The 20,920-nt window shown below is 43.1% G+C and overlaps 1 protein-coding gene across 7 annotated transcripts in view; it reads right to left on the bottom strand.

The window, feature by feature from the left end:
* Positions 1-20,920, bottom strand: part of LOC124007086 (voltage-gated potassium channel subunit beta-3-like) — a 43,672-nt gene that overhangs the window by 13,908 nt on the left and 8,844 nt on the right. For all 7 annotated transcript variants that reach the window (XM_046317377.1, XM_046317409.1, XM_046317427.1 and 4 more), the window contains exons 2-5: positions 6,089-6,132; positions 5,934-5,971; positions 492-571; positions 274-318 (exon numbers count right to left, since the gene is read on the bottom strand). In XM_046317377.1, the coding sequence (XP_046173333.1) occupies positions 274-318; positions 492-571; positions 5,934-5,971; positions 6,089-6,132 (207 nt within the window). The remainder of the gene's footprint in view (positions 1-273; positions 319-491; positions 572-5,933; positions 5,972-6,088; positions 6,133-20,920) is intronic.

The raw sequence follows: 20,920 nt of genomic DNA on the forward strand, positions 1-20,920 counted from the left end.
GAAATGGGTGGAGAGGTTAGAGAGCACAAGAATGAAATAGAATGTATCCTTTCCCGACACAGTGACACGATGTCAACCACGGAGAAGCCAAAAGCATTTGAAAAAAGATCCGGCGGTGATAAAGCGTCTATTTTTTTTAAAACAATCTATGTTAAAAAAAAAAAAAACAATGTCTGTCTGTTCTTATGAAATTTGAAAAGCAAAGTTCACAGAAAAATATTTACGATGTAATATAATTAGACAGGCAGCTACTAGAAATACGGTTAATATCACCTCCATCCTTTCTTCTTGATGATGTTCCCTAGGGTGATTTCAGCCCTGTGGAGAGGAGAAGACGTGATGGAATGACAATATGAACAAACGGCAATAAAGAGTGGGGAGACTGAACGATGGACAGAAATAGAGGGAGTGGTAGATAGAGGCAGGCAGAGTGTATCGAGACAAAGAGAAAGAACAGGAGAGAGCAGTGGAGGATGGTGTACAAAGCTGACCTGCCGGAGGCATAGACCTCTGCTGTGTCAAAGAGGTTCACCCCGGCCTCATAGGCAATGGTCATCAGGTTCTCAGCCATCTGAGGGGACAAAGAGAGAGAGAGACTGAGACAGAGAACATTTGGGACAGACAGAGAGATAGAGACTGGGAGATAGAGACTGGGACTGAGAATGAGAGAGAGATAGAGAGAGAGAGAGAGGGAGAGAGAGAGAGAGAGAGAGAGAGAGAGAGAGAGAGAGAGAGAGAGAGAGAGAGAGAGAGAGAGACTTTACCAGACTTCACCAAAGAAATTATGAAAAACAGACATTGTCATCATACAAGAAACATGTTGTAGAGGAGACGGACCCACTGGTTGCCCTCTAGGTTACAGAGATCTGGTAGTTCCAGCCACCAAACTACCAGGGGTGAAACAAGGAAGTGTCTCAGGAGTTATGCTAGTTTCTTATAGAGCAGGCCTAACCTACCCTATTGAATTCATAAAAACAGGAGCATTTGACATCTGACTAGAAATGTATAAGAAAAGTATCTCCACAGAAACAAAATGTTCTCCTGTGTGCTACCTATATCCCCCCACTAGAATCTCCCATACTTTAATGAAGACAGCTTCTCCATCATAAAGGGGCAGATCAATCATTTCCAGACCAGGGGAGGCTCCTCAGAGGAGGAAGGGGAGGACCATCCTACTCAGTGAGTTTCAAAAAAAGTATATGTTAGCTAGCTGGCTATGACTATCCAACACAACACTGAAACTCTTCCAAGTCAAGGCAAGCTTTTGGTTGAACTAATTTGTTGTCACAGGGGCACGCCGGTGTAAGTACTAAATTACTTACTGACTGTACACTGTCATGTTACTGCATGATTGTAACAGGTTTTACTAACGCATTAGTTCTATTAGCTATGTTGACTGTGACGTTACTTTAGCTAATATGGTGACAATGATGTAAGCTGTGTGTAGTGGTTATGATATGGTTTGGCTTGGAAAGTTTTTTTTTGCCTTGTCACATACAGCTGATGTGTTGTGCATTGAAGTCCACAAGCGAAGGGAAAAGGTGAGAGGAGGAGAGCGCATAGATGCGAGAAGGAATACAATGTGGCTGCTATGAAAGTGCATCGTGTTTACGCATGATCAGGGGTGTATTCATTCCGCCGATTCTGTAGAACAACGTTTCTTAAACGTAAGCAAACTGAAAGAAACGGGGATAAACATACATTAATTTGTCCAATAGCAACTCTCATTTGCAACTGTTGGACTGATGATTACACTCTGAGTGTATAACTCTCTGTCACCTCAACATTTTCTCTCGACCTGTGTGCACCTACGTGGTAATCTTTCATTCATAGGCTAGGTTGTAGCAACCTCATGATAGCTATAGAGAAAATGTTTGAATCATGTTGTATATATATATGCCATTTAGCAGATGCTTTTATCCAAAGCAACTTACAGTCATGTGTGCATACATTCTAAGTATGGGTGGTCCCGGGGATCGAACCCACTACCCTGGCGTTACAAGCGCCATGCTCTACCAACTGAGCTACAGAAGGACCACATGTTGTAGCCTAAACCCATCACTGTTACAGTGAACTGGGTGAATGGAATATGAATGAGAGTCATCCAATATACTGTAATAGAAATAAGGCTATGCTCATGAAAAGTAAAAATCGTCTTCCCTATTCTTAAACAGCACCGAGCGCCACTGTTCCAGACCCAGGGACATGTACTAGTCCTTGATGACCTAAACGCCAGAACGGGACAAGAACCTGACACCCTCAGCACATAGGGGGACAAACACCTACCTGGAGGTGACAACATTTCCTACCCAATATGCCCTGCTATACACCGCTGCGACAAAACAACCAACAACGAAACAGGGCATAACTCCAGCAGCTCTGTCGCACGCTGGGTCTGTACATAGACAATGTTAGGCTTTCTAGGGGACTCCTACAGTAAGTACACCTACAGCTCATCTCTTGGTCACAGTACTGTAGACTACTACCGACCTCAACCCAGAGTCTCTCAGATCACAGCAAAGTCACAGTCTACTTTAACAGAGTAATACTCAATCATGAGACATGAAAGCCAAACAAACTGAATAGTATTAAGACACGCTATAGATGGAAGGAAAGTAGTGTGGAAACCTACCAGAAAACAATTACCCAACAACAAATTCAATCTCTTTTAGACAACTTCCTGGGCAAAACGTTTCACTGATATAGTGAAGGTGTAAACTTGCCAGTACAAAGCCTAAACAATACATTTGACCTCTCAGCTTCCCTATCAAATCTAAACATGGTGAAGCAGTACATAAAAACAAGAACAGCACGTCAGAAATCAGCTCAATTTAATTGAAGAATCCATAGAATCTAACCACTTCTGGGAAAATTGGAACACACTAAACAAACAACAACATGAAGAGCTGTCTACCTAAAATGGAGATGTGTGGATAAACCTCTTCTCCAATCTTTTTGGCTCTATAACAAATAACAAACAGCAAGAACATATACATGGTATCCTAAATGAAATGATAAAATATACAGAACATAAATTTAAATTGGCTATACTTAAACTCTCTAACATCCTCCTCAGCTCTGGCATCTTACCCAATACTTGGAACCAATGACTGATCACCCCAATCCACAAAAGTGGAGACAGATTCAACCCCAATAACTACCGTGGTATATTCATCGACAGCAACCTTTGGAAAATATTCTGCATTATCATTAACAGCAGACTCCTACATTTCCTCAATGAAAACAATGTCCTGACCAAATGTCAAATTGGCTTTTTACCAAATTACCATATGACAGACCACGTATTCACCCTGCACACCCTAATTGACAAACAAACAAAACAAAACAAAAGCAGTCTTCTCATGCTTTGTTGATTTGTTGTATAAATGAAGAAAAGCGGTGTTGGGGGTAAAACATACGACATTATGAAATCCATGTACACAAACAACAGTGCGGTTAAAATTGGCAAAAAACACACATTGATTCATTTCCTCAGGGTGAGACAAGGATGCAGCTTGAGCCCCACCCTCTTCAACATATATATCAATGAATTGGTGAGCACACTAGAACAGTCGACAGCACCCGGCCTCACCATACTAGACTCTGAAGTCAATGTTTACTGTTTGCAGGAGATCTGGTGCTTCTGTCCCCAACCAAGGAGGGCCTACAGCAGCACCTATATCTTCTGCACAGATTCTGTCAAACTTGGGTCCTGACAGTTAATTTCAGTAAGATCATAAATACAAATTCCACCTAGACACTGTTGCCCTAGAGCACACAAAAAACTATACCTACCTCTGCCTAAACATCAGCACCACATGTAACTTCCACAAAGCTGTGAATGATCTGAGAGACAAGGCAAGAAGGGCCTTCTACACCATCAAAAAGAACATAAAATTTGACATCCCAATTAGGATCTGACTTAAAATATTTGAATCAGATATAGAACCCATTGCCCTTTATGGCTGTGAGGTCTGAGGTCCCATTCACTAACCAACAATTCACAAAATGGGACAAACACCAAAATGAGACTCTACATGCAGAATTCTGCAAAAATATCCTCAGTGTACAACAAAAAACACCAAACAATGCATAAAGAGCAGAATTAGGATGATTCCCAGAAATCCAGAAAATATGTATTAAATTCTACAACCACCTAAAAATAAGTGATTCTCAAAGCTTCCATAGCAAAGCCCTCACCTACAGAGAGGTGAACCTGGAGAAGAGTCCCTTCTGCCAGCTCGTACGAGGACTCTGCTCACAAACATAAACAGAGCCCCAGGACAGCAACACAATTAGACCCAACCAAATCATGACAAAACAAAAAGATAAATCATTGACACGTTGGAAAGAACCAACAAAAAAACTGAGCAAACAGGAATGTTATTTGGCCCTAAACAGAGAGTTCACAGTAGCAGAGGCACCACTGTGACTGACCCAAAATGAAGAAAATCCTTGACCATGTACAGACTCAGTGAGCATCGCCTTGCTATTGAGAGAGGCCGCCTTTGGCAGACGTGGCTCTCAAGAGAAGACAGGTGGAAACCAAGCTGCACCTCCTAACCCCCTGCCAACTGTATGACCATATCAGAGACACATATTTCCCTCAGATTACAAAGAAGTTGATAAACTCCCATATCTATTAGGTGAAATACCATAGTGTGCCACCACAGCAGCAAGATCCGCGATCTGTCGTTACAAAAGTAACCAGTGGAGCACAAACACCAGTGGAGCACAAACACCAGTGGAGCACAAACACCAGTGGAGCACAAATACCAGTGGAGCACAAACACCAGTGGAGCACAAACACCAGTGGAGCACAAACACCGGTGGAGCACAAACACCAGTGGAGCACAAACACCAGTGGAGCACAAATACCAGTGGAGCACAAACACCAGTGGAGCACAAACACCAGTGGAGCACAAACACCAGTGGAGCACAAACACCAGTGGAGCACAAACACCAGTGGGAGCACAAATACCAGTGGAGCACAAACACCAGTGGAGCACAAACACCAGTGGAGCACAAACACCAGTGGAGCACAAACACCAGTGGAGCACAAACACCAGTGGAGCACAAACACCAGTGGAGCACAAATACCAGTGGAGCACAAACACCAGTGGAGCACAAACACCAGTGGAGCACAAACACCAGTGGAGCACAAACACCAGTGGAGCACAAATACCAGTGGAGCACAAACACCAGTGGAGCACAAACACCAGTGGAGCACAAACACCAGTGGAGCACAAACACCAGTGGAGCACAAACACCAGTGGAGCACAAACACCAGTGGAGCACAAACACCATTATAAATACAACCTATATGTCACGACTTCGACCAAAGGTGACTCCTCTCCCTGTTCGGGATTTTTGGATTTTCGTCTGTGCCATTCTTGTATTGGTGGACTATATGAATAAACAATCTTCTCAGACATCCCTCTGCTCTCCTGCGCCTGACTCCTACACCTCTCACCGAGACGCACGTTATCACACTATATCTATCCGTTTATTTATTTTCACTTTCGTACATAGCCAATAATATAACATTTGAAATGTCTATATTCTTTTTTTTAAACGGTGAGTGTAATGTTTACCGTTCGTTTTTGATTGTTTATTTACCTTGTTTATTTCCTGTCTATTTCACTTGCTTTGGCAATGTAAACATATGTTTCCCATGTCAATAAAAGCCCTTTGAATTAAATTGATAGAGAGAGAGAGAGAGAGAGAGAGAGAGAGAGAGAGAGAGAGAGAGAGAGAGAGAGAGAGAGAGAGAGAGAGAGAGAGAGAGAGAGAGAGAGAGAGAGAGAGAGAGAGAGAGAGAGAGAGAGAGAGAGAGAGAGAGAGAGAGAGAGAGAGAGTCTCAGCACCCTCAGCATCCTCAGACTGGGTTAAACATGGTGTCCCAAACAATTGTTACATACTACAAAACTCACCTCGTCAGAGATCTGCGATCCAAATGTCACCCAGGTGCCTACCGTCAGACAGACAGAGACAGACATACGGAGAGAGACAGAGAGAATCAGTTCTGTTACATTCCTCAGGGAGTCTATAATGCATATTGTTCTGGTCCATTTTGTTTTGTACTAACCCAGCCCCAAGCAGGACACACGCAGACCAGACTTCCCCAGGTTCCTGAGACAAAGAAAGACATGGGTTGGGAAGAGAAAATAAGAGGTATGAACATTTGTTAGGGACATGAAAAAGATGCTGTATACCGTCACCTCAAAAGCTACCTACATTAGCACTTCTAGTGCTTCCAGCACAGTAGGTACATTCACAGAATATAGTTCAGTTTCCTCAATTACAAGGGTCAATGCCTACACCTCTCCACTAGATTTTTCAACACAATCTGCAGATACAAAGTCTAAATAACTTTGGGTAAGGCCAATACATTTATTTTGTATCTGCTTGGAAATCTGGATAAGTGAGTGTATTTCTGGCTGTGATAAAATGATCGCCATTGCCTGAGTGCCCAGACGGCCGATGTTGAACAGTTGACCTTTACCCTTCTCACAACAACAGTTCAGTGTAATATAGTGCATAGGCTTTAGCAATGGGAGGGCACTGGGTGGGTTCAACCCTACTCCAGATGAAGCTGTATATACTCTGCATATAAGTAATAACATGGAGCTGATTGAAATGGTTTATATGGTGCTAGAGCCCAGTGCTGGGCCTGCCACATCTGATTATCCAGAGAGCTGAGTGTTTGAAGGGCAGGATAGAAGTGGGATCAGAGAGCTGCAGTGAGTTCTGGTCATGCAAGTGTGTGCCACTGGAAATTCTGTGGGTTTCGTCCTCGCCCTCCTCCTCTCCTCCACGCATGCTCTCCTCCACTCTAATAAGCCGGCTGGAAAGGCAGCAGAACTGCAGCGGAACTCATTGCTGCTCGCCATCTTTTTATCTCCAGCGCCTCGCCCCTCTGCCTGTCTGCCTGCCTGTGTTCGCCACAAATAGCCTGATGGAAAGAGACAGACTGTCAGAGCGTTTAGATCCTGGCAGACGGGACCCGCTTTATTTTCCCTGCTCTTTTATTACTTGCCCTGGCAGCTATTTTTAGACGTATGCATATGTGTGCGTTTGTGTGCCATTGTGGGCGTGAATACAACACATACATACGTGTTGTGTGTGTTTCTGTGTCAGTCACATGTACTCAAATAATTGTGCATGATCCTGTATGTGAAGGGAGAGGGAGGATGGAGCACTTTATAATATATCGCATGAGTCATTCTTTATCCCCCACAAACTAGCCTCTGGGCAAGACACACTAACTCTCACTTTCAATACTGACAGGGATTCAAATCACAGCATACTGACCATATCAACACAGATATGACACTTTAGCTGATAACTACAAAAAAAATGGCAAGCCTTTCCTTAACGCCCATGTTTTCACCACTCCCACCCACATTTGAGAAAAATACTATAGTTTACTATAGAATACTGTAGTATTACTATAGTGTTTTTGTAGTGTAGTGTTTTAGCGGACATTGCTGTGGTATTTACTATAGTTGTTTTTCTTTTTGCGGATATTACTGTAGTATACTGTAGCATTTACTATACTGTTTTTTGCCGATATTATTTTAAAAACTACACGTAGTGTCATGTTTTGTCATTTATTATCATGTCTTGTCCCTGTGCTTCCCATTCTATTCGTTTCCCTCTGCTGGTCTTATTAGGTTCTTTCCCTCTTTCTATCCCTCTCTCTCCCCCTCCCTCTCTCACTCTCTCGCTCTCTCTTCTCTCTATCGTTCCGTTCCTGCTCCCAGCTGTTCCTATTCCCCTAATCATCATTTAGTCTTCCCACACCTGTTCCCGATCCTTTTCCCTGATTAGAGTCCCTATTTCACTCCTTGTTTCCCGATGCCCTGTCGGATCCTCATTTATAATTCACCGTGCTGTGTCTATGTTTTGCCCTGTCGTGTCGTGTTTCCCTCAGATGCTGCGTGGTGAGCAGGTGTCTGAGTCTGCTAGGTTCAAGTGCCTTCCCGAGGCAACCTGCAGTTCTCGATCAAGTCTCCAGTCTGTTCTTGTCTTTACGTGTAGTATTATGCTTTTTGTTTTGTAAAGTTTATTCTGGATTAAATACTCTGTTTTCGCCAAGTCGCTTTTGGGTCCTCATTCACCAGCATGACACGTAGTATGTACTGTGGTGATTTTGCGGCCTGTAGTATACTGTAGTATTTACTGTAGTGTTTTTGTTTTATTATCTTTGACATAGAAGTGTGGACTTTCTCCTTGAGGAAACCTACTGGAAAAATGATAAAGGAGCACATTTTCAATAAACTGTATTCTACAGTATACTGCTGTTTACTTCAGTTTACTACACAATTCTATGGTAAGTACTACACATGATCAAGGGATACTACAGTGTGTAGTATAGTATTCTACAGCAGGGGTCTTCAACCTTTTGTTGCCCAGGAACTTCTTACCAGGAAAACAGGCGACCCAGGGACACACAATATACTCTAACGAAACGTTGTTTTCCCCACGTCTTGTCTTATCACCAGGTGAATGATAATGACTAAGAGAAGTAATCAACATTTTAAAGTGAATAGATTTGGTAGATAGTGTTTTTCATTATTTTGACCTCCTGATATTATAATTGGAAGAGGAAGTGTGAACTCTTAACAGGTAACTCCAAACACATTTTCTCAGTTAGCAGCTGTTTTGCTGGTTAAACAAAGGTCAGCCATGTGTTGGCAAAAAATTAAGTCCATGTCAAGAAAACTTACTAGCAGTCAGACGCAATTGCCCCACTGGTAGCCTATTCATGGATGCTTTTTCAAAGCCTACGTCAGATACTCCAGTGAGTGTAATTGGCTACAATGGTTGTCATTTGCTCAATATTCGGAGTTAAAATAAAATTTAAAAAATAACTTTCAATATAAACAGTAAGAGTCAAAAGTTTGGACACACCTACTCATTCACAACAGCATTTCTTTATTTGTACTATTTTATACATTGTAGAGTAATAGTGAAGACATCAAAACTATGAAATAACACATATGAGATCATGTAATAACCAAACATGTGTTAAACAAATCCAAATATATTTTATATTTGAGACTCTTCAAAGTAGCCACCCTTTGCCTTGACATCTTTGCACACTCTTGGCATTCTCTCAACCAGCTTCATGAGGTAATCGCCTGGAATGCATTTCAATTAACAGGTGTGCCTTAAAAGCTCATTTGTGGAATTTATTTCCTTCTTAATGCGTTTGAGCCAATCAGTTGTGTTTTGACAAGGTAGGGGTGGTATACAGAACATAGCCCTATTTGGTAAAAGACTGAGTCCGTATTATGGCAAGAACAGCTCAAATAAGCAAAGAAAATGACAGTCAATCATTACTTTAAGACATGAAGGTCAGTCAATCCAGAATATTTCAAAAACTTTGAAAGTTTCTTCAAGTGCAGTCGCAAAAACCATCAAGCTCTATGATGAAACTGGCTCTCATGAAGACCATCACAGGAAAGGAAGACCCAGAGTTACCTCTGCTGCAGAGAATAAGTTAGTTAACTGCACCTCAGATTGCAGCCCAAAGAAATGCTTCCCAATTCAAGTAACACACACCTCAAAATCTGTTCAGAGAAGACTACGTGAATCAGGCGTTCATGGTCGAATTGCTGCAAAGAAACACACTTGCCTTTGTTCTCCTTAGTTGTCCTAATGGACACCAATAATAAGAAGAGACCTGCTTAGGCCAAGAAACACAAGCAATGTACTTTAAACCTGTGGGAATCTGTCCTTTGGTCTGATGAGTCCAAATTTGCGACTTTTGGTTCCAATCGCTATGTCGTTGCATTAGATGACCTGGCCTCCACAATCACCTGACCTCAACCCAATTGAGATGGTTTGTGATGACTTTGACCACAGAGTGCAGGAAAAGCAGCCACAAATTGCTCAGCATATGTGGGAACTCCTTCAAGACTGTTGGAAAAGCATCCCTCATGAAGCTGGTTGAGAGAATGCCAAGAGTGTGCAAAGCTGTCATCAAGGCAAAGGGTGTATACTTTGAAGAATTTCAAATATAAAATATATTTGGATTTTTTAAACACTTTTTTGGTTACTACATGATGCCATATGTGCTATTTCGTAGTTTTGACGTTTTCAATTGTATTCTACAATGTCGAAAATAGTAACAGATAAATAAAAACCCTTGAAATAGTAGGTGTGCCCAAACTTTTGAATGGTACCATATATATAAACTAAGTTTTCACAATTCCTGACATTTAATCAGAGTAAAAATTCCCTGTCTTAGGTCAGTTAGGATCACCACTTTATTCTAACAATGTGAAATGTCAGAATAATAGTAGAGAGAATTATTTATTTCAGCTTTTATTTCTTTCATCACATTCCCAGTGGGTCAGAAGTTTACATACACTCAATTAGTGTCACGATCGTCGTAAAGGGGAGACCAAAGTGCATTGTGTTGTGAATGCATGATTTAATGATAGACGGGCAGCTCTGGACTGATTGGCGGCTCTGGCAGCTCCTGGCTGGCTAACGGCTCTGGCGGAACCTGGCTGGCAGATGGCTCTGGCGGCTCCTGGCTGGCTGACGGCTCTGGCGGCTCCTGGCTGGCTGACGGCTCCTGGCTGGCTGACGGCTCTGGCGGCTCCTGGCTGACTGGCGGCTCTGGCGGCTCCTGGCTGACTGGCGGTTCCTGGCTGACTGGCGACTCTGGCAGCTCCTGGCTGACTGGCAGCTCCTGACTGGCTGACGGCTACTGGCAGGTCCTGGCTGACTGATGGCTCTGGCAGCTCCTGGCTGACTGACGGCTCAGGACAGATTGGCGGCTCTGACGGCTCAGGACAGACTGGTGGCTCTGACAGCTCAGGACAGATGGGAGACTCTAGCAGCTCAGGACAGACGGGAGACTCTAGCAAGCTCAGGACAGACGGGAGACTCTAGCAGCTCAGGACAGACGGGAGACTCTAGCAGCTCAGGACAGACGGGAGACTCTGGCAGCGCTAGGCAGGAGGAATGCTCTGGCAGCGTTGGACAGGCGTCTCATCCATACACCTGTAGGGATGAGACGGAGAGACAGCCTGGTGCGGGGGGCTGGTGCATTGAGGTGGAATCGGATAGACCGGACTGTGAAGGCGCACTTGAGATCTTGAGCACCGAGCCTGCCCAACCTTACCTGGTTGAATGCTCCCCGTAGCCAGGCCAGTGCGGCGAGGTGGAATAGCCCACACTGAGCTGTGCTGGCGAACCGGGGACACCATGCATAAGGCTGGTGCCATGTATGCCGGCCCGAGGAGACGCACTGGAGACCAGATGCGCAGAGCCGGCTTCACGGCACCTGGCTCGATACACACTCTAGCCCGGCCGATACGAGGAGCTGGAATGTACCGAACCGGGCTGGGCTATGCACACGCAGTGGGAACACGGTGCCTGCCCGGTTCCTCTCTCTCTCCGGTAAGCACAGGTTGGCGCAGGTCTCCTACCTGGCTTCGCCACACTCCCTGTGTGCCTCCCCAATAAATTTTTGGGGCTGCCTCTCGGGCTTCCAGCCACGCTGCCGTGCTGCCTCCTCATACCGGCGCCGCTCTGCTTTTGCTGCCTCCAGCTCTGCTTTGGAGCGGCGATATTCCCCAGGCTGTGCCCAGGGTCCTTCACCGTCCAGAATCTCCTCCCAAGTTCACGAGTCCTGCGTTCTTTGCCGCTGCCACGCTGCTTGGTCCATTGTTGGTGGGTTATTCTGTCACAATCGTCGTAAAGGGGAGACCAAAGCGCAGCGTGGTGTGAATGCATGATTTAATGATAGACAAAAAAAACACAAAGTACACTGAACAAACTATACAAAATAATAAGATGAACGTGACTGCGAATGAAACACTGTGCTAACATGCAACATCACATAGACAATAACCCACGAACCACAATACAATACAGGCTACTTAAATATGGTTCCCAATCAGAGACAACGACAAACACCTGCCACTGATTGAGAACCATATCAGGCCAAAACACATAGAAACAGACTAACTAGACATGCAACATAGAATGCCCACTCATATCACACCCTGACCAAACAAAACATAGAAACAAACAACGCAAATAATGGTCAGAGTGTGACAATTAGTATTTGGTAGTATGGCCATTAAGTTGTTTAACTTGGGTCAAACGTTTCGGGTTGCCTTCCACAAGCTTCCCACAATAAGTTGGGTGAATTTTGGCCCATTTCTCCTGACAGAGCTGGTGTAACTGAGTCAGGTTTGTAGGCCTCCTTGCTCGACACACTTTTTCAGCTCTGCCCACAAATTTTCTATGGGATTGAGGTCAGGGCTTTGTGATGGCCACTCCAATACATTGACTTTGTTGTCCTTAAGCCATTTTGCCACAACTTTGGAAGTATGCTTGGGGTCATTGTCCATTTGGAAGACCCAAGCTTTAATTTCCTGACTGATGTCTTGAGATGTTGCTTCAACATATCCACAAAATGTTCCTCCCTCATGATGCCATCTATTTTGTGAAGTGGACCAGTCAGCAAAGCACCCCCACAACATGATGCTGCCACCCCTGTGTTTCACGGTTGGGATGGTGTTCTTCGGCTTGCAAGCCTCCCCCTTTTTTCTCCAAACATAACTATGGTCATTATGGCCAAACAGTTATATTTTAGTTTTATCAGACCAGAGGACATTTCTCCAAAAAGTACGACCTTTGTCCCCATGTGCAGTTGCAAACCGTAGTCTAGCTTTTTTATGGCAGTTTTGGAGCAGTGGCTTCTTCCTTGATGAGCGGCCTATCGGGTTATGTCGATATAGGACTCGTTTTACTGTGGATATAGATACTTTTGTACCTGTTTCCTCCAGCATCTTCACAAGGTCCTTTGCTGTTGTTCTGGGATTGATTTGCACTTTTCGCACCAAAGTACGTTCATCTCTAGGAGACAGAACGTGTCTCCTTCCTGAGCAGTATGACGGCTGCGTTGTCCCATGGTGTTTATACTTGCGTACTATTGTTTGTGCAGATGAACGTGGTACCTTCAGGAATTTGGAAATATCTCCCAGGGATGAACCAGACTTGTGGAGGTCTACAAGAGTTCGAAGGTAGGCCTTGAAATACATCCACAGGTGCACCTCCAATTGACTCAAATTATGTCAATAAGCCTATCAGAAGCTTCTAAAGCCATGACATAATTTTCTGGAATTTTCCAAGCTGTTTCAAGGCACAGTCAACTTAGTGTATGTAAACTTCTGACCCACTGGAATTGTGATACAGTGAATTATAAGTGAAATAATCTGTCTGTAAATAATCGTTGGAAAAATGACTTGTGTCATGCACAAAGTAGATGTCCTAACTGACTTGCCAAAAATATAGTTTGTTAACAAGACATTTGTGGAGTGGTTGAAAAACGAGTTTTAAGCACTCAAACCTAAGTGTATGTAAACCTCCGACCTCAACTGTGTATATATATATTCGCGGACCTCCTGCAGTACCTCCGTGGACCTCTCCAGTTTACTACAAAAGTAGTAAGTAGTACACAGCATATGGTATATGCTATAGGAAGTACTACACGTGATTGAGGGATACTGGTGTGTAGTACTACACTACAGTTTACTACAGAGTTCTATAGTAAATACTGTAGTATGCTATAGTATTTTTGTCATGTGGGCGTAGTAGCTTATGTCTATAGCTCAATATGCTTGCCTAATTATATCCTCTAATTTATTTGGAGAACACAAACGGAGGCTAGGCCTTTAGCATAAATCATGCATCGATGTCACTTCAATAGTTGAAATCAAGTTAGGATCTGGCCCTGTGACAATCAGAGAGACAAACATACAAACAGAGGGGAATGTACGAATTACAGCTGCTGCTGGTAGATATGCAATATACACTGCTTTTGGTGCTGCAATCTGCAGAGCTGCTGTCTGTCTGTCAGTCTGTGGGGGACTATATGAAGACATATAAAAGAAACACAGTACACAAACATAAACTCACATAGCCTACTTACATATGAGCTGGCTGGTTGCTGGTCTGTGTGCTCATATGAATATTCACACTTGATGAGCAGATGCACACAAATCTACATACTGAACAGTCATGTACGCCTGCACTCATACAGAGTGAACACACACAGAGGCACAGATGCTTTCTGTTCCTACACTAAGTTCTCATCTATTTTCTCTCCTGCCATAACTCACGGAGCCATGCTAGGTGATTTTAGGGGTCTGGACATTCGTTACATCATTAAACAAGCACACCGGAAGCACACAGGTTGATCTGTTATAGTAAAGTCAGCATTATAGTCTTTGCTGACGCCTACAATTAGGTTTCACCTGAGACAAGCAGAGATATACAGATGGTTCCCACATGAAAAAATACTATGGTATCACTGAAGCCCTTTCCAAAAAAACAGCATTGTGTCTCACTTTTTATTGATCTCTCTAAGGCTTTTGATACAGTTGATCATGCTATACTAAGGCAGAGATTGTCGAGTGTAGATCTTTCGGAGCATGCAATTGCATGGTTTGCTAACTATCTGTCTGATAGAACTCAGTGAACTCAATTTGATGGGCTCATGTCTGTTAAATTGTCTGTCTGTAATGGTGTGCTCCAAGGCTCTGTACTTGGTCCTCTCTTATTCACTATTTATATAAATAATTTAGACAAAAATGTCCAAAATGCACAAATTGATTTTTATGCTGATGATACTGTTATTTACTGTTGTGCCTTGTCTCTTATAAAAGCAATCCAGAACTTGCTAAATGTTTTTTATACTGTTCAACATACCTTGTGTCAATTGAAGCTTATCCTCAATACTGACAAAACTAAACTAATGGTGTATTCTAAAGTAAGAAATAGACCTCTGAACTTTTCACCTATTATTACCTGTCAGGGCATTGAGATTGAGACTGTAACCTCATATAAATATCTTGACATTTTAATTGATGATGGCCTCTCTTTTAAATTTCATATTCAACAACTTACAAAAAAATTGAAGTTGAAATTGGGATTTTATTTTAGGAATAAGGCCTGTTTTTCTTGTGAAGCCAGAAGGAGGCTAGTATCAGCTATATTTATGCCTTTAGACTATGGGGATGTTTTATAAATGAATGCTTCCTCTCAGTGTTTGAGATCAATTGACACCCTTTACCATGGCACTTTGAGATTTATTTTAAACTGCAAAACCCTTACGCACCACTGCACTTTGTATACCAGGGTTGGCTGGCCTTCTCTAGTAACCTCTTATGGCTACATCCCTTGGTCTCAATTTCCACCTGAAGACATACCCTAATCTAACTGCCTGTAGCTCAGCCCCAGAGGCAAGGACATGCATATTCTTGGTATCATTTGAATGGAAACATTCTGAAGTTTGTGGAAATGTTAATTGAATGTAGGAGAATATAACACAGTAGATCTGTTGGAAAAAAAGAGAAAGAAAGAGCACACATTTAATGTTTTTTTTTATTGTTGTAGCATCATCTTTAACATGTACTAGAATAACCACACAGTCAGATAGGATGCTGGAGATAATTTTGATGGATAACACTAGAGGGCAACTGTAGGTGTGCAAAGTTTCAGACTGATAACTTGAGCTACATGACATTTACCATGAAGTCACCCAGGTGTCCCACACAAGTTGCCCAAATGTACCCAAGTGGTGAAATGACCTATAACTATATACAACAGTACAAATAACTATATACAACATATCAAAAAGCAATTCTAACACACAATTTTTTTATATATATATTTTTTTAAATATTAGAATTATTATTATTGTTTTTAAACTGTAGACCCTTTGGAAGTCCTCTACACAATATTTTGCTGCCTGTGCCATGTCCCATAGCAGTCTCTTTCTGATGTAAAGCAGAGGCAAACTGAACAAGTGGTGCAGGTCATGCGACACAGAACACAACGACGCCTCCATGCTGTGCCCTTTTGGCCCTGAGGCACAGTCATGCCTGCAGTAGTGAACTGTGGCATATGAACACCACTGGATGCAGGAGTAGAGGGGGCAGAGGTAGAGCGGGCAGCTTGGCCCCGGGGGCTCCCAGTCGGAGTCGCTATCACTGTGAAAGAAAACATTTAAAAATATTTGTATTGTATGAGCCTTTTATCATCACATAAAATAAACAGATATGTATTGTATAGAGCAGAGGGAACAGTCACTAAGGTGAAGTGCTGTTCCATTCAACTCCGGCCATTGTTGTGGGCCTGCCCTCCCCCAAACAGCACCCAATGGCTATTTCATATGGAAATGGAGAGGAGTAGCAGGCGCAGTGGCCATGTGTGTGTTTGCTGTTCTACTCCATCACACACACACACACACACACACACACACACACACACACACACACACACACACACACACACACACACACACACACACACACACACACACACACACACACACACACACACACACACACACACACACACACACACACACACACACACACCCAAACAAACCAACAAACACACACACACACACAGGTTATGGGTCGTACACATACATACACACACACTATAGCCAATGTGTACTTTACACATTGCATCACACATTTCATTGCAAATTGCAAAAAAATATATATATATATTTATATTTCATAAAACGGCATTAGCACTTACCCGTCCAGAAGTACGTCCTGTCCTTGCAGAAACAGCTCCACAGCTCCTGTTTGAATCATAACACTCAAATATTCCTCAAACAAAAAATCTGTCTCACTTTCCCAATAAATCTCTTCTATAATCTGGTGCAAATCTATATACTTAGACTTGGACTTCGCTTTTCCTGATTCCTATTCACGATGATGTCTTCTATGAAATCGTTGCAAAAACACTTTCCAAAATACTACTTTCCAAAACATTGCTGTGCGTAACAAGCGTGACTGCAACTACTCTGATGGTCAAGGCGAGAATGGTGTTTGTTACGTGTGCGTTTACAAACAAGGAACGGTGGTTCAACCCATAACCATTACATACTGGCGTTTACCTCAACTCATTGGCTATCTACCCAGCTAGATTTCAAGAAGATCAGTGGTCATTGGGCAGAAATACAGTCAATCAACGAAGCTTCGCTAAAATTATTGGTGCGCAATGAAGTCATTGCTCGTTGTCTTCAAATCAGTTCACTTCGGTCAATACTCCCCGCAAAAAAAAACAATCAAGTTTGGCTGTGTTACAAACATCCAGAGGATTGCACTGAAACCAAACATGACTAGATAAATGATTGTTTACTGTGTGTAATTACGTCGAATGCTCCGTAAAAAGTTGATAGAAATGGAATTCACGGTTTACAAAATGTTTCGATTTAGGCTATAAAAATTGATTTTATTTTTAAAAACGGCACTTCATTTGATCACTGGCACCCTCAGGAAGAGAAATAAGAGCAAGATATCAGAATGTAAGTCATAATTTTTTATTTTTTTAACCCCTTTTTCTCCCCAATTTCATGCTACCCAATTGTTGTAGTAGCTACTATCTTGTCTCATCGCTACAACTCCCGTACAGGCTTGGGAGAGACGAAGGTTGAAAGTCATGCTTTCTCCGATACACAACCCAACCCAACCAACTGCTTCTTAACAGACCGCGCATCCAACCCGGAAGCCAGCCGCACCAATGTGTCGGAGGAAACACTGTGCACCTGGCAACCTTGGTTAGCGCACACTGCGCCCACCCAACCACAGGAGTCGCTGGTGCACGATGACACAAAGACATCCCTACAGACCAATCCCTCCCTAACCCCACGGACCTCCCGGTCGCGACTGTGCCACCCGTGAGGCCGTAAGTCATCATTTTTGTAATGACTTGGTGCTGCCTATCTTGGCCAGGACGCTCTTGAAAAAGAGATTAAATCTCAATGAGCCCTTCGTGGTTAAAACAAAGGTTTAATAATAATAAATAAATAATATTGTATTCACTGTGCTTTTGCTGTCTTTATTGTTGTATTCTCTGTGGTGTTTTTGCATACACTCAATTAGTATTTGGTAGCATTGCCTTTACATTTCTATGGGATTGAGGTCAGGGCTTTGTGATGGCCACTCCAATACATTGACTTTGTTGTCCTTAAGCCATTTTGCCACAACTTTGGAAGTATGCTTGGGGTCATTGTCTATTTGGAAGCCCCATTTGCGACCAAGCTTTAACTTAAGCTTTAACTGATGTCTTGAGATGGTACTTCAATATATCCTCATAATTTTCCTTCCTCAAGAAGCCATCAATTTTGTGAAGTGCACCAGTCCCTCCTGCAGCAAAGCACATCAATTTTGTGAAGTGCACCAGTCCCTCCTGCAGCAAAGCACCCCCACAACATGATGCTGCCACCCCCGTGCTTCACGGTTGGGATGGTGTTCTTTGGCTTACAAGCCTCCCCCTTTTTCCTCCAAACATATCGATGGTTAATATGGCCTAACAGTTCTACTTTTGTTTCATCAGACCAGAGGACATTTCTCCAAAAAGTACAATCTTTGTCCCCACATGCAGTTGCAAACCGTAGTCTGGCTTTTTTATGGAGTTGCAGCAGTGGCTTCTTCCTTGCTGAGCGGCCTTTCAGGTTATGTCAATATAGGACGTGTTTTACTGTGGATATAGATACTTTTGTACCTGTTTCCTCCAGCATCTTCACAAGGTCCTTTGCTGTTGTTCTGGGATCAACTTGCACCTTTCACACCAAAGTACGTTCATTTCTAGGAGACAGAACGCGCCTCCTTCCTGAGTGGTATGATGTCTGCGTGGTCCCATGGTGTTCATACTTGCGTTCTATTTTTTGTCCCAACCGACTTGCCAAAACTATAGTTTGTTAACAAGAAATGTGTGAAGTGGTTGAAGAACAAGTTTTAATGACTCCAACCTAAGTGTATGTAAACTGTACTAGTGACTTTTTTATGATAATACTGTGGTATTTACTATAGTATTCTACAGTATACTACAACATTCTATAGTAAGTCCTACACATGATCGAGGGATACTACAGTATGTAGTATATTATTCTACAGTATACTACAGTTTGCAGAATTTATAGTAAGGGCTGTAGTATTCTATAGTAAACTGTAGTATATATTTTTAATGTGGATTCAGTGCAAGTGCACAGCTCCTCAGGGCGATGGCTTCTTCCAAATACAGCTGTGACAAACTGTCACAATACAGACACACACTGAGCGTGCAGTTCACTAGGGCATATCACCCACACACATACGCACACGCACATACACACCAACGATGACAATAACACACACACAGGCACTAGCATGCATGCTCACAGGCACACGCCCTCTGCCCTCCTACCACAAATACACCCTCTACTCTACTCCCACCAACTTCTACTAACAACCTTAACGTCATCAATAACCCTGTTCCCCTGTCACACTTCCATCAGTGGCTCTTCTAATCCTGGAATCTCTTATATATGAGATGGCTGTTTTGATGAACAATCAGTGATGGATCTGCTCCAACTCAGATCAGCACACTCACACAACTGGAACATACAACTAGACAGAGGAGTTTCATCTCAAACTGGAACAACATACATGTAATATTTGTACATACCGTATCACGTAAGCAGCACCCAAAGGAATGCTTTAACGCATCACACAACACCAAAGAAACATGCCCATACATACATACTAAGGCATGCACAGTCTTTTACAACTGACATTATATTTGAAAGTCAACATTAAACATACATTTGAGTCATTTAGCAGATGCTCTTATGAGTCATTTAGCAGACACTCTTATCCAGAGCAACTTACAGGGGCAACTAGGGTTAAGGGCCTTGCTCCAGGGAACATTGACTGATTCTTCACCTAGTTGGCTTGGGATTTGAACCAGGGACCTTTCGGTTACTGGCCCAATGCTCTTAACCGCTAGGCTACACATAACAGCTTCTCCCAGCTCCTGTGCAGAGAATGCTGCAATGCACCGCAAGTGTTGACTAAGAAGAGGAGCTGAAGGGAGTGTACGAGAGGAAAAAGAGAGAGGGGAGACAGATCACGGGAGGGGTGGAATGGTGGAGAGAGAGGACGAGAGAATTAGAGAGGAGACAGGAAGACAGGAGTGAGAGTAAGAGTGAGAGAGAGAGTGAGAGACAACATTATAGAGAGAAAGAAAAAGACAAGACAGACCGACAGAGTTAATGGGAGTGGTGGTCAGTGTTATTTTGCGACCTGCCAAAGAGGAGTCCCTCTCAGCTCCGATGAATGATCTGGCTAATGAGTTAGTATATGCAATTAGGGAACATGCAGAGAAAAGGGAGACGGCGGGAGGAGGGAGGAAGTGAGTTCTCCAACCTCCACCTCCACTCCCCTTTCTCAGCTGTTTCCCTCAGAGTGGATGACGACATGCGGAACGAGAAAGGCTCACACAGTCAACACAGGGGAGCTCACTCCAATCACTATCACCACTGTCTGCTGTTTTCCCTACGAGAACTGAAATGACCCTAGCAGATATTTGTGTGCGGTAACGCCATGTTATGATGGTGGGACAGTGACACTGATGCTGATTAAGCTTGTTTTGGGCCAGACTGGCATAGTCTTCGCTGTCCATTGTAGTTAGCGAGGGAAAGGGATTTCCTAGTCTAAGTTCATTTTAATGTCAAATGAATGTTTCAGACGAGTAATAAAAAAACGTAAAAAAAAAAAAAAAAAAGTTCTCTCTGATAAGTAACCGTTGCATGTGGGGCTTAGTGACACTGTTCCCTGGAGGCGATGGTGGTGGCAGCAGGGTGAATTTGGGGATGAGTTCTCCGGCAGAGGGAGTCTGGTAAGGACCAGGGATGTCTGCAGCTTTGAAAATAACACACACGCACACTGTGGGCACTAGGCACTAGACACAATGGCCTTATGGGCTGCGTGCTCATTTCAAAACCAACCCAATGACAGAAACCCACTAATCAGGTTGTTATTCCCTATCCAATTATATCAATATGCAGTATGCACAAATGACATAAAACACCACGTCCTGGCATCCC

This window comes from Oncorhynchus gorbuscha, linkage group LG02 (assembly GCF_021184085.1).
Source record: "Oncorhynchus gorbuscha isolate QuinsamMale2020 ecotype Even-year linkage group LG02, OgorEven_v1.0, whole genome shotgun sequence".
Taxonomy (NCBI): Eukaryota; Metazoa; Chordata; class Actinopteri; order Salmoniformes; family Salmonidae; genus Oncorhynchus; species Oncorhynchus gorbuscha.